This window comes from Phalangium opilio, unplaced genomic scaffold, assembly GCF_054372755.1.
Source record: "Phalangium opilio isolate 3A_F unplaced genomic scaffold, DU_Popi_V2 ptg000082l_1, whole genome shotgun sequence".
Classification (NCBI taxonomy): domain Eukaryota; kingdom Metazoa; phylum Arthropoda; class Arachnida; order Opiliones; family Phalangiidae; genus Phalangium; species Phalangium opilio.
The window spans coordinates 13753184-13770598 of NW_028324189.1; the positions used below are offsets into that span (position 1 = coordinate 13753184).

The 17415-nt window shown below is 39.6% G+C and overlaps 2 protein-coding genes across 2 annotated transcripts in view; both read right to left on the reverse strand.

Moving 5' to 3' along the window:
• LOC149651866 (unconventional myosin-Vb-like) overlaps positions 1-17415 on the reverse strand; it is a 419287-nt gene that overhangs the window by 143587 nt on the left and 258285 nt on the right. The gene's annotated exons all lie outside the window — the stretch shown is intronic.
• On the reverse strand, positions 13998-14702 carry LOC149651868 (uncharacterized). The gene is made up of 2 exons (XM_089846979.1): positions 14555-14702; positions 13998-14461 (listed from the first exon to the last, which is right to left on the reverse strand). Exons 1-2 carry the CDS (start codon positions 14625-14627, stop codon positions 13998-14000), a joined length of 537 nt encoding a protein of 178 aa, XP_089703105.1. The 5' UTR covers positions 14628-14702.

The following is a 17415-nucleotide window of genomic DNA, read 5'->3' on the forward strand; positions in this document are numbered from 1 at the left end:
TACGGTGTTTTACCACTGTTAGAGATTGAGCAATAAAAACAGTGTTTGAGCTCTCGGTTAAAACCAAAATTTTGGATTTGGAATTAAACTGGAGGCTAATTAGGTCTGATTTTTTATTATTTTTGTAAGAAAATGTCTTTAAATATTACAATAATACTAGAATTACTTTCGAACGTAAAAATCACCAGTTATTAAGCAATTTCGCTAAGCCTCGATCAAAATAGCGTTATGTTGATGTTATTTGACACATCAACTTCGGTTATTTGGGATAAAAGCTAGACATTACGAATACTTGCGGTAGGTTCAAATAAATTATAAACAAATTAAATATTAATCTTTCTTGTAGTTCAATCAATTACTACATTATTATCTGTGAGAGCTGGGACATATAAGTTATTGAGGTAAATTTTAAACTTAATGATGGAGCCTTGCTGAGTAAACGTTGCCGATAACTCTTCAAGGGAAATAATGACAAACCGAACAGTATAGATTCTTTCATTTAATAACATTTTACATTTGCATTACTTAAATTAAAATTCTATATTAAAGGTAAAAACCATTGCCGTTCATTGGATCCCTAACACGTTTTCTTAATTTCGACATACCAAGGTAGCTCTTCCAATTTGTGGCTGTTTTTATTAACGTATTTTATAACACAGTTCAGCGGTTCTGCTACTAAGCCTTCTCAAAGAAGTCAAAGTTTCTGAAATTATTGGGAATAGATGTTTTTTAGACGCAAGTGTACGTTACCAGAAATTGTTTTAAACTTATGCTTATGGGCGTGCTTCTGAGTTTAAAGAGGATCCCATTCTCAGGCTTTTCATTTTATAACACTTTATTGTTAAATTGATTAAAATCAATTCTGGTCAAATGTCAAATTAATTAAAATCAATTCTGGTTAAATACGTAACACTATTTTTTATTAAGTTTCTGAAATTATCAGAGCTAAATATCAAAGACCCATATTTAATTGCTCTCATTTCGACACAACTGCAACCGTATAGATTCATTCATTTAATAACATTTCTCATTCCTAATTATTTAAATTTAAAGGGCTGTATTAACTTCTAAAGGTGAAAACAGCTGACCTTTCGGCTTAGAACTTAGTAAACAAATAACGGGCTGTAAGGCTGTCTCTAACACAACAAAGTTGGCCATTCTCGCTTATAAGAAATGAATCTTTCCCATATGCATCTATTTCTGGCCTTCAGGAGCCCCAGGACTCCCAACTGAAACAGGGTGGGAAATAAGGTTTTTTTTAAAACTGGACATTGGGCCAGCCTGGAATAAATAAACTAGTCCATTACCATTGACCAGGGTGCGTCGTCTGCTAAACTAAAGAAGTGGGTAATTAAAATAGTTGAGATAATGTCTCGACCATGGTTACCCTAGAATTTTCTCAGTGGTCCACGACCCCCCTCCGATTTTTTAAACTGGTCATTTGACCCGTGCCACCGCCTTATTTCCCACGCTTAACTGAAGTGAAGATTTCTTTTGACCGGAGCATAGCTTACTCGATCACGCTCAACACGTTGCAAGCTGCTTGCGCTATAGCGCGAGTCAGGGTGGGAAAGAAGGCTTTTTTTAAACTGGACATTAGGCCAGCGATCCTACTGACTTAGAATAAATAAACTGGTCCGTGACCATTGACCAGAGCACGTCGTCTGCTAAACTTAAGGAGTGGATAATTAAAATATTTAAAAGTTAATGCCTGGACTGTGGTTTCCCTTGAATTTTGCTAGTAGTCTCGTGGGCCACTGACCTCCCCCATACGATTTAATTTTTGAACTGGACCAGGCAATTTTTAAACTGGTCATTTGCCCTCTGTCACCGCCTTATTTCCCACGCTGGCGCGAGTTGCTTTGCGTTGTCGAGTGCGTGATGAAGTGGGCTATGCCTGGAGTGCCAACCCCCGTGACTTCCTACCCAAATACCCACTAGCATAGCCCACTTGACCACGCTCCCTTTTCCCCAGCTGCATATTTTGACTAGGGCACTTTTTAGGCGAATATCTGACACTTCAGTCAAGTGATAACCTCAGTCTTATCGATTTAAGGTCTTGATTTTAATCAAGACACTTTTGATTAATATTACTACGGGAAGAGTCGTGACCCGTCTGCTTTATCCAGAAAAATACTTAGAACCTTATTTTCCTGCCTGGTCGTAAAACGTTGAAAAATCTGGCAAAACATGTTTTTGACAGCCAACTAGACTTAGCGTTTTTAGTATAAAACGCTCATTTAAGTTTTCCACATATTCTGACCAATCAGGAAAAACCACACTTTTGTGTCTCTCGAAGAGGTATGTATTGCGCTAAAAACAACTAGCAGGCGAATATTTTAATCGTTCTCTTGTTGTCTTAAAAAAATTATTTAAATGCAATTCAACTACTTCAACTATAATTTTTGGAAAAAATTAAATAAAGTTAACAAAAATTAAGGCTTCTGGAACGTCCATTAATTACGTCAGTTACTTTAGGAGGGGTAAAGGGATGTTGGTATGCATGACGTCACATTTTCCATTTATTTGGCCATGTTAAATTTTTATTTCATCATCGTTTAATTTGGTAAACCTATCGAAATATACGTGATTTATGATAAAATGTTGAAAAAACATATTTCTAATAAATGCAATACATTAGGAGCATGAAATTGTGGAATACGCTATGATCATGTTAAGAACAACTAAAAAATATTTGGCCATGATGTATAATACCAGGTTGGTTTTTTTTAGTTATGGTATTTAAAAGGAACAAAGGAAGTAATATTCTTATTACAATTTTTCTGCACAGTATTCATCTTGAACCCGTTGACAACGAGTTTTACCAGAACCCGAACGTTAAAAGTCCAAACTCGCATGTAAGTTTAACTAAAATACTACTTTATGGGGGGAAAAGTTTTATTTCCGATGCCTAGTTTTGAAACTTCTCCTATTGATTATCTATTTGTGTCTATTGTTTCGCCCAAAGCCTTGGTGTTATGCAGGGATAACTTGCAGGGTATTTAAAGTTGCTAGTCGAAAAAATTTATGAGTGGTGGCATAAGTCGACAAGATATGTTCCATAAGTTTGTCACTGGCAACTGAGAGCTTGTCATGAAGTAACGAAGATGAAATGTCATAGATTCTCGTATGTGAGGCGCTGTTAAAGGCTTAGCACAGACTAAATTAATGAATAATATATTAATGGATATATATAGAAGAAAAAGTAAATGATAAGAGAACAAATGGATACATAATATAATAAAACTTTTCAATTTAAGGAAATAAAAAATACTTATCTTCGTTTTTTTCACCAAAATTACATTTGCCCAAAATATTATTTCATGAAATTTTCCATTATTTTCAAAATGGTTCGTTTCGATTGTTAAGCACTGCGACTTGATTGTTTACTTTTCGTCTTTTGGTCGGATAATTTTATTGACTGTGTGGTTTTGAGTCTTTATCGTCTTTCTTTCGGAGTGTTTATCAAGCATACCGAAGCCGTTGAAATGTTTGACTTACGAAATATAGAGACCCAACCAACAAATCTTTTGAATTTTTATAACGGCTCGGCTCTCGTTCGCGGGTTTTGAGGCGAGAAAGGGATAACCCGATTGGCTTGATTTTGCCATGCGCAGAGCCCGTTTCACCTCAAGAGTCCAATCAGAAAAATAAGAGATTTATTTTCGTCGCTCAACGACAGATGGTACTACAGTCAACTTCGTTAGTCACGTGATCCTATCCCTTAGATGGAGACGAGACCAAGCCAACTTGTTTATTTGTTGGTTGGGTCTATTCTAGAACATCTCGTGGACAAAGTTACTTTCAACGTCTGTAACATTTTTGTAAAGTATCTAGCGCATTGACTGTGCTAATTTTAGTTCCCATTGCACTTTTTCGAGTCAAGTTATCAGGCAGTGGCAAATTATACTTTGTTCTAAATGAAATTTGTCCTTGAATGCCGCTTTTCTTTCTTTTTGGAGCGGCTCCCCGAGGGTGGCGGAAAAACCTCCGGAGAGCAGTTCTCGGCTATAGTACGCTGGCTGGTCTTTTATATTCTCCAGCGGCTACTTATAGTACAGTTAAAAGACAGACCCCAAATTAGGCTATAGTAAGTTTCGAGCCTTCAAGTCGTTTTTTAAACAATTAGGAAATACTAGCTATAAAATGTTATAATGCACGACTGAAGTTAAAGTAGGTCAACGTTTCATATAGCTAATTTGTAAGAAACACCTTTGAAATAGACCGAGAGCCAGTGGCCTGGATCTTACCTCACAAAGTACAAAAGGTCTCACTATTGGAATGAGTTTAGTTTTGATGCTCATTAATAGATTTGGCCGTCTTACGCGTCAAAGGTGGGAAATTTGAGGGGGGCGGGTCATGTTTGACGCTAATGAGGTATGATTTCTCACCTCATGAGATTCATGAATAAAAAATGTGGCAAATGATAGAAATAAACGAAATCAGACGTCATCTAAGGGGCCCAGCAATAAATCAGACGGGGGTTAAAGTCGTCGAATGAGGTATGAATTCTTACGTTATTAAGTACATGTATGAATCTGGTGTTGTTTGATAGATTTGGTCGTGTTAAAGAACAGAATATAAAATTTGACTAGATTATACGTGGCTAAAGTTTAATCTGACGGCCTGATTCTTGCGCCAGACTACAACTACGTGCTTCGTAAGGCATATATATGTAGCAGTTGTTATATTGTAAAATAAGCCCCACCGATGCCAAGTATATTAAACTTAGCTTGTTTGAGCGAGTTTTACCTGATTTTAACTGGGTAACGTGGGGCAAGATCAGTAGCTTGTACTTAAAAACTTTATTGACGTCAACGCGGCCCTGCTTGGAAAGCGGCAGCCTACATCGCAAATTAGAATCATTATTAGGCTTACTATATTGTTAGAATACTGATTTGAAGTTTTTATCACTCCGAGTGACGTATAGGTTAAAATTTCGACGTGACTGTCTGTCTGTTGCTACACCCCGGGGGACCGCGTTCGCAGTTTAAAAATTGGAGCAAATTTGTTCTCAATTTTCGAACCGCATTTATAGTTCCCGGAAATTTGGAAAATTGTATTCCACTTACACTGGCTATAACCCCATTGTCTGTCTAACACCACCATCCTCTGGTCTTTTGTCCATTCCACACCGACACCAGTCTGTATTTACTGGCTTCTAAACACCACAATCATCTGGTCTTTTTCCATCACACATGGACAGCAGTCAGTACTTACGGACTTCTAAACACCACCATCATCTGGTCTTTTGTCCATCGCACATGGACACCATTCTATACTCTCTGGCTTATAAACACCACCATAATCTGGTCTTTTGTCCATCCAACATAAACACCAGTCTGCACCTTTTGTTTGCTAGTCCATAATCGTTAAGGTTAAGATGTACGCGGCGATCGGCTAGGGTTACGAGAAACGTTTAGCCTCCCAGTGGTGGGGCTTCCACCAATGGTGACGCATTTACGCTGTTAGCCATAGCTGCGATTCGAAACATTTATTTACTGCCGATTTTAGTATAACGAAACAACAGGCGTATTTTTTCAAACGTCAATATTAGTCAAGTTTCTCAAGAATTATTAATTGCCCTTTTTTAAAACGATGTAACGCACACATCCAACATAAACACCAGTCTGCACCTTTTGTTTGCTAGTCCATCATCGTTAAGGTTAAGATGTACGCGGCGATCGGCTAGGGTTACGAGAAACGTTTAGCCTCCCAGTGGTGGGGCTTCCACCAATGGTGACGCATTTACGCTGTTAGCCATAGCTGCGATTCGAAACATTTATTTACTGCCGATTTTAGTATAACGAAACAACAGGCGTATTCTTTCAAACGTCAATATTAGTCAAGTTTCTCAAGAATTATTAATTGCCCTTTTTTAAAACGATGTAACGCACACATCCAACATAAACACCAGTCTGCACCTTTTGTTTGCTAGTCCATCATCGTTAAGGTTAAGATGTACGCGGCGATCGGCTAGGGTTACGAGAAACGTTTAGCCTCCCAGTGGTGGGGCTTCCACCAATGGTGACGCATTTACGCCGTTAGCCATAGCTGCGATTCGAAACATTTATTTACTGCCGATTTTAGTATAACGAAACAACAGGCGTATTCTTTCAAACGTCAATATTAGTCAAGTTTCTCAAGAATTATTAATTGCCCTTTTTTAAAACGATGTAACGCACAATAAGGTGAATAACATAAGATGAAAAGTAGATAGAAAGTGTGCGAGCTGGCCCACTGGCGTCAGACAGTGCCAGATGGCACCAATAAATATGGTGTCAATGGACGCCCACATCATTTTTCTTCTTATGGCGCCAGTGAATCAGACATGGCACCAATAAATATGGCGTCAATGGACGCCCACATCATTTTTCTTCTTATGGCGCCAGTGAATCAGACATGGCACCAGTAAATATGGCGTCAGTGAATCAATCATGGCGTCAATGTTAGGCTTAAGCGTCATATTCGGCAACCTGGTAAATAACCCTTGTCATACACGTGGTTTAAACGCCATGTACACTATAAGAACATGATTGGTCTAAAAAGAGCGCCATGTTTACATGGTCAGAAAGTCACGTGACATTAAAGTTTAAAAGACGAGGACGGTTTAAAGATAAGACATTCTACAACCTTCCTTGAAGTACCGATCCAGATCCGAAAAATGTAAGTATAAATTTCTTTAAATATAAGTTTACGGTAGTTAATTTCTCCCGCATTTATCGATATGGATTTAAGTATGCAACACCCCTTTACCGGCTGGAGTCACCGGCTGTGGAAAAAGTGTTTTCGTAGGAGAATTAATTAAGCATAAGCACAAGTAGAATAATCTTACACAAGTAAGATTTTTTGCCGTAGCCTCTAGGTCTGAAAGTTGTGACGTTAAGCTTTTTAAAGTTCCCAACGGAGCTCGCGTGAATGGAGAGATAAAATTTCTAAAATATCGGCCACGACCGAGAACGAGCTTTTGAAGCAGCGCTCCACAGCGGTGGAGAGTGAAGTTAAACAGGCGGGGTTAATTTATTTATCCGAGTAGGTTCAAGCAAGGGGGGGTGGAATTTTTTTAGTGAGAGCCAGCTTTCCGCGGCTGATGTTAGTTGGCGCCGAGAAAAAATGTTAGTAGAGAAAAACTTTGGGTGTTCAACTACCATTTACTCTACAGTAAATACATTCGGCCTAGCCTTGGGATATCAAGTTTTAGGAACACTAGAGATGAGAAATTCGTTAGAGAGAACCTGACACACAATACCCTCATTCCTAGGCTGGAAAGCTATGTCCTTTTAGATCATCTCCTTTTGGCATAAGGATATATGTATTTCACCCACCCCCGAAAGAATAATTTGGTGTTACACGGAGTATCAGTCGAAACTATACGGCGCTATACTATCCCATACTCCGAGTGGAGAATTTCACGAGGGCTTATTAGATGTTAGCACCCTAGATGCTAGTGTGAGGAACTTCGTTATATTAGACGACTTACTATGTGAAATAGCGAATAATAAGGACGTGACGAATCTTTTCATTAGGGGTTCGCACCATAGGAATACCTCAGTTTTAATTTTAATGCAGAATCTTTATTATCCCGGGAAGGAAATTCGTACCTTAAACTTAAATGCCCATTACTTGGTTATATTTAAAACAGCACGTGATCAGTCAGCCATTATCCATCTTGCGAAACAAATTTCGCCGGGAAATAGTAAATACGTGGTAGACTCTTTTAGAAAGGCATAGTTGGAACCTTACGGCTATCTCTTTGTAGACCTTAAGGCTAACACCCTAGATAACCACCGTCTAAGAACAGGTATACTTCCAGGTCAACAAGCAGCAGTGTTCATACCGAAATGACGGCCATCCTTGAAGCGAATTTTTTCCGGATTAAAGGACGATGGATAATCAAGGAGCTGACGATGTACTTGAAGGAGACCGACGCGTACGAAGTCTGGATCTTCCAATCCCCATGCAAGTTCTTGGAGTTATCCGTCAAGGATAAAAGACAGTGCAGGTGGCTCTCACGGAACACTTGCGATCTAGCATTCGAGGAAGGAGATTACCCATACGAGACGACACAGGAGGCTGCCGACTACATCCGAGCTAGAGCATCGTCATACGTGACGAAAGGATCGGAGAAGGCCGAAACCCTATCAAGGTTCTTGGGGCGCGAAGTTATCAACGCCGAAGACTACGGTTGCCCAAGATTATCAAGTATCGAGTGCGAATCCCCTAGGGCCTGTACATTCCATAGGGACAGCAACAACTGTACCTTGGTGAAGGCGTACAAGCTAGCGGAATGGCTCCGTCAAAACGAGTCGACGAACATTTAAATTTTTTAAAATATATTGCAAATTGTAACTCGTGCCAAAGAAATGCTGCAATAAAATTTGCCAATAAAGAAGCTATTAAATCTATTGTCGAGTGTTGTCTAAATATCCTACGGGGCAATGTCCCTCTTTCAGTGGAGGAGAAGGAGCGGTTGAAGAAACATCGACACGTTATAAGAAAAGTTACGTCTAACATCCGCCCTTCAAAGAAAAGGAAACTATTAATTCAAAAGGGAGGTTTCATCCCTTTACTTCTCGGTCCGTTACTATCTATCATTAGTTCAGTAGCAGGTGCGGCTATAAGTCGAGCTATAAAGTAAAAGTGGCGCGAAAAATGTTATTAATTTCCGAAGAAACGTATAATAGGTTAAATTCAAATAGCGGTTTAAAAGTCGACACTTCAGTGGAGTTGGATAAGGAGGATAAGTTGAAATCCATCATAAACGATGCTAAATTAAACGATACCGATAAATTATTAAGATATAACCACGTACTTTCGAGGGAAATTAGTAAAACGGTGAAAAGGGCGAAAGTAAAACCAGCGAAAAACCGGAATTGGAGTCCTGAAATCGTCTCTTCGGTTCCCACCTATAGCGCAGTTGATTGTTTGAACTTGTACAAATGGATTGATCGTATATCAAAAATAAGATGGACACACGCCGGAGAGTTAATATATGAGAACCGTAAAATCATCGGTTCAAATTTAATTGATTTATTAGCTTATACCGCGAAGAGTTCTACAAAACGGTCGTCCGTCATTGGTGCCCCACAGTTTTACCAACTTTTGTATACGGTTAATATGCCAAGAACATTAATTAAAATTAGAAAAACAGACCCACCTCCGCCTGAAAAAAGTGAAGCGAAGAAAGAAAAAGTGGAGAAAGAAGAAGTGAAGGAGGATTATTATTCCCCCGCTCAGACTGGTGAGGGTTTCGGAAATTGGATAAACTTGTAGCACTTGTTTTTAATAAAATACGATTCATTTACATTCCACGTTTCATTCATTTTAAGTATTCCGGTATGGAAGGTTGTGATAATCAGGTGGGTACTTTTGTGGTGTTAGCCAACCTAGTAGACACATTTTATAAATCTCCTAAAATTTTAACCGTGGTTTTAGTAATTGCCATATTCCTAATTATAGAGGTTAGCGATTTTCTCTTCAGACATTATCATAGTGTAACCAACTGCACCCTTAATGGATAGACTAAAAGAGATTTATTCTAATGTTTCTGACCCGGGTTCATATGGAAGTGTTCTCGGATTATACCGAGCGGCTAAAGAGGTTGGGTTAAAGGTTACGGTAAAAGACGTGGAGACATTTTTATAAACCCAAGATACGTATACATTACACAGGAATGCTAGAAAAAAACTTTTAGAGAAATAGGACAATAGTTTTTGGGATCGATGAGCAGTGGCAGATTGATTTAGCTGATTTGAAGAACCTAACTCGTCACAATAAAGGGTTCAGATACCTCCTGTGCTGCATTGACGTTTTCAGTAAATACGCCTTTGTGGTGGCTACCAAGGACAAGAATGGATCAACCATCCTTAGGGCTTTTAAGGCTATTCTCGATCCTGGTCGCTCGCCGAAGCGAGTGCAAAGTGACCACGGTAATGAGTTCATATGCAGGGACGTTCAGAGAGAGTTGAAAAGAAGGGGGATTGGGTTCTTTGCCACGGATTCCGAACAGAAAGCTACGATAGTCGAAAGGTTCAACAGAACTCTAAAAAATCGCATGCATCGGTATTTCACGGAAAACAATACCTATAAGTACATTGACGCTCTTAAAGACAAGGTTCAAACTTGCAATAACAATTATAATCGATCCATAAAGTGTAAACCTGTTGAAGTCACACCCGAAACATCGAGACGGGTATGGGAAAACCTTTACGGCGATATAGACTTCTCCCCACCATTAAAGTATCTTTTCGATATTGGTGACGTAGTCCGGATAAGCAAACATAAGAATATTTTCGAGAAGGGTTACTTGCCCACGTGGTCAGAAGAACTTTTCAAAGTGGTGGAGAGATTACCTCGTAGTCCACCGGTGTATAGGATCCAGGATTTGAATTCGGAACCGATTACTGGTTTTTTTTACAAGGAACAATTACAGAAAGTGGGTAAAGACCTAAATTCTAGTGTGTTTAAAATAGAAAAGATCTTGAGGAAACGCCGCAGACCCGACGGGACGCTAGAGAAGTTAGTACGTTGGAAAGGATACTCTCCGTCTTTTGACAGTTGGGTTCAGGAAATACATATAGTATGAGCTTTTGCATCACTTTACCTTCCGATTCGTCGATGAGGTATTTTCCCGACAATACGAGAAGTAAATTCAGGACGTACCTCCCCGAACCCGTAAAATTACAGGGATTTTACGAAGTAAGCTTAGCGGAAATTAGCTACCCGCACACTTGGGATAATTTGAGTAAGACATGCTCGCTTATACTCGTGAGTAATGGTAGAGTAGTATATTCTACAATCATAGAGTTACCCGCTGGATATTATGGTAATATCCAGGACCTTATCGAGCAACTTAACAACGTCGAGGATGACGTGTCAGGCGTTATTACGCGTGAACCTTCAATTCCCGCCCAGCTCAAGTATTCCTTTAGTTACATAAAACGCATACGACGAGTACAAATTTCAATAAAAGAGGATTATTTGTTAACTATACCGGGGGAGTTAGCTGTTATTCTCGGATTTTCGAAAGATTCCACGGAATCCACGACTTTTTCCAGCAACGTACCCCTTTGACCTCGACGCCGGAGTTCATTCACTCTTTGTTTATAGCGACGTGGTCGAGTCTAGACCTGTGGGGGATGTTTACATACCTCTACTAAGAATCGTTAGAGTACAGGGTAATGATGGAGAAACGGTAGACAAAGATTTCCCTAGACCACACTACCTCCCCCTCGCCTGTAATACTTTCCAGTCAATTGAAATTAACATAATGCGTGAGCTTGGTACACCCATTGATTTCGTGAGAGGGAGAGTTCACGTTACACTACACTTTAGACCCCGTAGAATGTGGTCGCCATTATAAATTAGAAGGTAGGACAGATTCGCTTATCATTTACACTTGAAGTGTTAGATGAAGAACGTCGCCAAATCAAATATGTCCTTAAACCAATCGGACTACGATTATCACTTTTTAAACCAGATCGGACATGGTAGAGGAGTTGATTACAATAAGCACTTTCATTCCCAAATTGGTAATTCCTTAGCGGTATACAGGGGACTTCCGGTGCAACACGGGTACGGATTGGGAAACTTCATTTCATCGGCCTCCCGCCGGGCTATACCTCTATTAAAAAGGGGTGCTTCATACCTCGGGAAAAAATTTTTGAACACGGGTGCAAAGGTCGTGGCCGACGTGGCAAACGGAGTAAACGTGAAAACATCGGTCAAGTCTCACGGAAAAGCCGCAGCTAAAGACGTCGCCCTAAGCGCGGCGGAAGAAATTCGAAAAATGACCGGAAATGGGATTAAATGGAAACGCAAGTCTAGATCACTCGTCAGTTCAGTCTCGGCAAGAAAGAGGAAAGCAACGTTCTTTAAACGACCTGATATTTTTTCATAAAATATATAATAATAATGACGCGAATCCATCCCGGTTCGCATGGGTCGGTCGGCTCCGAAGTTGAACTTTTCGACATACCCCTTACCAATACCAGTATTCTGAGTGGAGAATGGGTCGAATACAGCCCCATCTCTAACATTAACGAAAATTCGACAATCACGTTTACCGTGGCTGGTAGTTCCGACGCGTATTTGGACCTGTCCAAGACTTTACTACATCTCCAAGTCAGGATTGTCAACCCGACAGATGAAAAAACAATCCCAGCAGCTGCTGATAAATTTGGACCGGTAAATAATTTCCTGCATAGTCTTTTCAGCGAAGTACACCTTTCGGCGCAAGAGCGATTGGTCACACCATCGCCCTAAAACCACCCTTACAAGACCATGTTTCAAACGGCGGTGACATTCAGAGGACCTGCCAAAACTAGTTTTCTTACTAGTTCCATGTTTTACAAAGACACGGCCGGAAATTTTGACGTTTTGGACGATAACGATGGGTTTAAAACACGAGCGGCCTTTGCTAGAAAAGAACAATAGATATGGTAGGAACTGTACACCTGGATCTTTGTCAACAACCTCGATACTTCCCAAATTTAACGGATCTCAAATTCAAGTTTGTTAAAAGTTCAAACGAATTTTGCGTGCAGGCGGCCGGAGCAGTTAAATTGAAAGTGGTTTAAGAGTTAGCATCCCTGTACGTTCGTAAAGTAAAATTACCCTCGGAAGTACTTATAGCGCATGCTAAATGTTTGGAACTGGCAACTATGAAATACCCGATTATTCGTACGGAGTGTAACTCATTCTCAATTAACAGTGGTACAAAAATATGTGTTAGAGATAATTTATTCATGGGTCAACTACCCAAAAAAGTTCTTTTCGCTCTTGTAGATCAAAATGCGTATTTGGGTGATTACGAAAAGTCACCCTTCAATTTTCAACATTTTGATTTAAATCATATCGCCTTGTACCTTGACGGAGCTAGCGTTCCTCATAAACCTCTTACCCCAAACTTTTCTGGTGGTCAATATATATACTAATCTTTTTACTCAAACCTCTCAATGGTTATTGGACGAGGGAAACTACATTTCACGGGAGGAATTTCCTAATGGGAATTGCATATTTGCTTTTGATTTAAGTGCCGACCTCAGTAGTTCAACTTCTCAATTTCAATTGATAAAGAACGGTAACTTGCGATTGGAAATAAAATTCGCCAAAGACTTGCCTAAGACTATCACAGTTTTATATTACTCTGAGTTACAGAATTTGGTCGAGATTGATAAGAATAGAACAGTTATATACGATTACAACTAAAAGATTATGGACACTATGCAAATAACTAGAATTATGGAAAGGGATAAATTCAAAAAATTCAACGATTTTGTAGAAAGAAACAGCGTTACCGTAACTTTTAATTCTAAACAACTTCAAGGAAATTCCAGTCAGACATGTGGCGGATTTTGCGTATATTTTTCTCTGTATAGATGCAGAGGTATTAAAATGTATGATATTTGCTTTAAATTTGTAAAAGATAAGAGTTTGAAAGATAAAATGATATCGGAATTTATGTATAAGAGATTTTTAATAAAGTTTTTTTGATTGAATTGTATGTTTTTCTTTAAATCGCGCGCGAACTTATTCCTACACGCGCACGCGGGAAATTTGAACACGCGACCCTCACCCCTTAACCTGAAAAAAAAATTGTTTGCCTAAGTTGTATGAAATAAGAGGGAGGAAATTTGTATTTAAATTTTTTTATTTTGAATGAGAAACCGTAGTGTCACGGAGTAAAACTCATTCGAGAAAAAACAACTTAAAACTTTACAATTATACTTTTGAATCCTAAAATATATATATATTAAATTATTTAAACTTATAAACTATACATTAAACTATGAAATTTTAAAGGAAAAGGGTTGGGCGTGGACCGTTTCGGCCACTTCGCCCCAGGAGGGTATGGGAGGGAAATTGGGCGTGGACCATTTCGGCCACTTCGCACCAAAAGGGTATGGGAGGGGGGCGTGGACCGGTTCGGCCACTTCGCCCCAGGAGGGTATGGGAGGGGATAGGGTTACAGAAAGTAATTATTTATACATTTGAAATTATTCCTTAATTTTAAAATGACCATGCGCGTATGTTGACACTCCATCGATGATGAATCTCTTATCATCGCAAGGGTTAAGAGCAAGTTTCTTCTGAGTGATGGAAAATAGTTCGTGTTTAACACTGACTATCCTCTTCATCTCCTCAGTGGTGAGCTTACGTTGAAGCAGGCATTCCTTGTATTGGGCGTGACGTATCTTCTTTTTGACGACGCGACGACAGATTCCCTTCGCCGTCTTCTTTTCACCTTTTGCCGACAAGATGCTGTCCATTTTCGGCCGCAAGCCGCAGAACTCTTGAATCTGGACGCTGTTGAGTTCGTCCTTGAACTTTCCGAGGGCCTTCATGTTCTCTTCGCTGAAGAGCGGATGTTCCTTGGGGTAGGCGGAAAAGTCGAACATCTCCTTCATCTGGGCAAAGTCCCGGGGCAAATCGTCGGTGAAAATCTGATAGGTGAGGCTGTCTGCAATTATACGTAAAAACATTTAATTCGTTTTTTTAAAATTTAAAGTAGAAAAAAGGATTTAAATCTAGTAAACGTTTTTAAAAATCATACCTGTGTCGGTAAAAAGAAGTTTGAGGTCGTCGCCATATTTTGCCTTCATAGTGTTGTAATGGAAGTCGTACATGACCAACTTTGAGAGGTCCAAGATGGCGAAACCGGTGTAAATGGGTCGGTCCAACTTGAGGGATTTCTTCAGACGATGGATCTCGACCAGGTCGTTCCTAAAGATGGTGAACCTCTGGAATGTCGGCGAACTGATTGCCATCTCCCGGGTCTGGACAAGACCAAAGTTGATCCTGTTGCGGAGATTTTCCATCGTCTTCCCGAAAACGCTGTTAATAGATAAAAATTTTGATTAATTTACGTGTGAAATAATAACTTAGCGTAGCGTGGATGCGTACCTATTGTTGGCCAACTTGAAAAAAATCTTTCTCAAAGTCGTTCACTGCCTGCTTCCTTTTCTCCGTGTTGAACTCGATAAATGGTTTTAACCACGCACCCTGCTCGAATGTGAGTATTCGATGGATTTTCTCCAATTTCATCCCCTTAGCGATGTAAAACTTGAGGTTCCGGTAGCGAAGAACATATTTCTCCCTATTGTAGAGCGATGGAACTAACTTTGGAAGGCTATCCTGTACGTTAATTTTCAGTTTGTTCAACTGTTCAATCGAATACGGCGAAAGCTCATTCGCGTTAATAACTCTACTTTCGGGTGCTAAGGGTAGACAGTTATGTTCTTCGTGCAAACTTTCCGGGTACTCAAGATCCACCTCCAGGATAAAACCCTGGGGATCATCGTCTGGGTGATTCAAGATAATTTCACGAGTGAAATCTTGACATGGTTGAATTCATCGAAATCCTCTCATCGGCAGGTGATGACACATTACGGGTCCGTAAAGGTTATTACAGTCTAGGTAGGTAATGTAAGAGCTACGTTCTGCTGGGTTGAATGTTTCGGGGAGATCCTTATTATTGGCTATGGCTAGTCTATGTGTAATTAAAGAAACACCCCCTCTTATACCCTTCTCAATAAAGAGATGCATATCTGGATCCTGGAGTAGTTCCAATTTCACTTGGGTCATGTGATGTGCGCTTTGCCAATCGAAACCAGGACCTGTATATGCATGCGCGCAATCTAACTTGTAATATTCTAGACACATAGCCCTGAAACTTTCAAAAACATCCGCTAGGAGCAAAACGTCGGTCTTAACGTATAAATCATGGCACTCACCGAGGTTAGCGAGTTGGAATTTTTCCCAAACCTTTTGAGCTTGAGAATAATCTTCCTCACTAACCTCTTCGTCAGTTAAGGAATTGAAAAAGGCATCCTTGGGTGGCAACTCGGTCTCGTCGAATTTCGTCTCGCAGTCGAAGTAGTCATAGGGGTAAACCTGCTTCCTCAGCAGATGCGGTACTTCGTCAGCGCTGAAGGCAGAGTTTAAACACTTGAACTTATCGGCTCCTCCTCGAGCCAAATTCGATACCAGTGTCTCTAGCGATGCCGGCATGAACCTAATTGAGTCTAAGAATCGTAAATTACCCAGAGAAAACGAAATGTACGTTTCGGAATTCGTGGGGGTACACGTAATCTTGTGATCTTTGACCAATCCAATTTTGTCCATAATAAGGTGAGCATCGTAACGAGATAAGTTATGCATGAAAACCGGAACGAAATTCCGGGTCCTGAAACTGAGGAGTTTCAGGTTACACGAATTATGGGCAGCTCCCCTGTAGGCTCCGTTAGTGTGGTCGTGATCACGAACTTTACAGTCATTTACAGTGAAAGGCCTGTTACCAGGGCCGTCGAGAGACTTTGCGGGCCCCGGGAATGGTTATGGGTCGGGCCCCTAGAAAAATATATGGGTGCGCCAGCTGTGGTTCCGCCCTATTAAGCACTCCGTGGAGTCGCCAAAAGCACTAAAGACACACTTTCTCGTAGCAACTTAGATACTTTTAAATCCTGGTATCTTCGTTTTGGTTAAAGGTAAAATACTGAAATTACGTTAACTAATAGAACTTACTGGGTCTATCTTGTTCTCACTTTAAATCTACCTATGAAAAGAAGTAAGATCCTATCAAAAACACTAACGTTCAAAAATATTCAAAGCTGCATTTTACAACTGCTACACCACACAAGTTCTGATATCCCATGTACAACCAAGTTTCGTATAAATATTTTTTAATTTTACACACTTTATATAAATAATATTGCCACATGGCTATAGCACAGCCAATATGTAATAAATAACAACAATACCAATATTATAACAAAGTGAAGATATGCGCTATATAAAAAAACTGTAGAAAATGTGACTTAAAACTTGGTTGAAAATGCCATCTCAGAACATTTTACGTGTAGCAGATCCAAAGCGAAGCTTGTCATATTTTTACAAGTTATTGCTTTTGTACCGATGACGAGTTTAGAAATGGAAATATGATACTCTTTGGCTTCCTTAATTTTAACTCACAAAATATCAAGTTACAATTAAGCAACCCATTTATGAGCGACTTCGAGACGCTGTGTGTACTATACTTGTTGTGGTGCTAAAATATTAGACTACATTGCCTATACCCATAACCATCAGCTTTGAAGATGGAAAGCTGTTGGTATATGACTTATCAGCTTAATATCTATTTAATAATATTTATGCTTGCCCGATCATCGACAGCAAAGAAGCAACTGTAAGAATGTGGAAGTTTTTCCGTGGCCTAGGCTGAATTTAGCGAGAAATAACACTTAAACCTACGTTTATATTTTACTTTCAGTCATCTATACTTAGTGAGAAAAGGGGATAATAAGGGACTGAAAACATTTATAGAGAATTGTCAAGTTATATTATAAAACTACCACTCTTCATTATCTTTTTTGCCTTTTACTGTTTAAAGGGTACTAAACAGGAATTATTATTTTG

Bases quoted from the DNA above. Each gene is read 5' to 3' on its own strand.
- LOC149651868 (XM_089846979.1), bottom strand. From the start codon at position 14,627: ATGTACGACTTCCATTACAACACTATGAAGGCAAAATATGGCGACGAC. The intron at 14,462-14,554 runs GTATGATTTTTA...GTATAATTGCAG, and splicing joins ACTTCTTTTTACCGACACAG to ACAGCCTCACCTATCAGATT.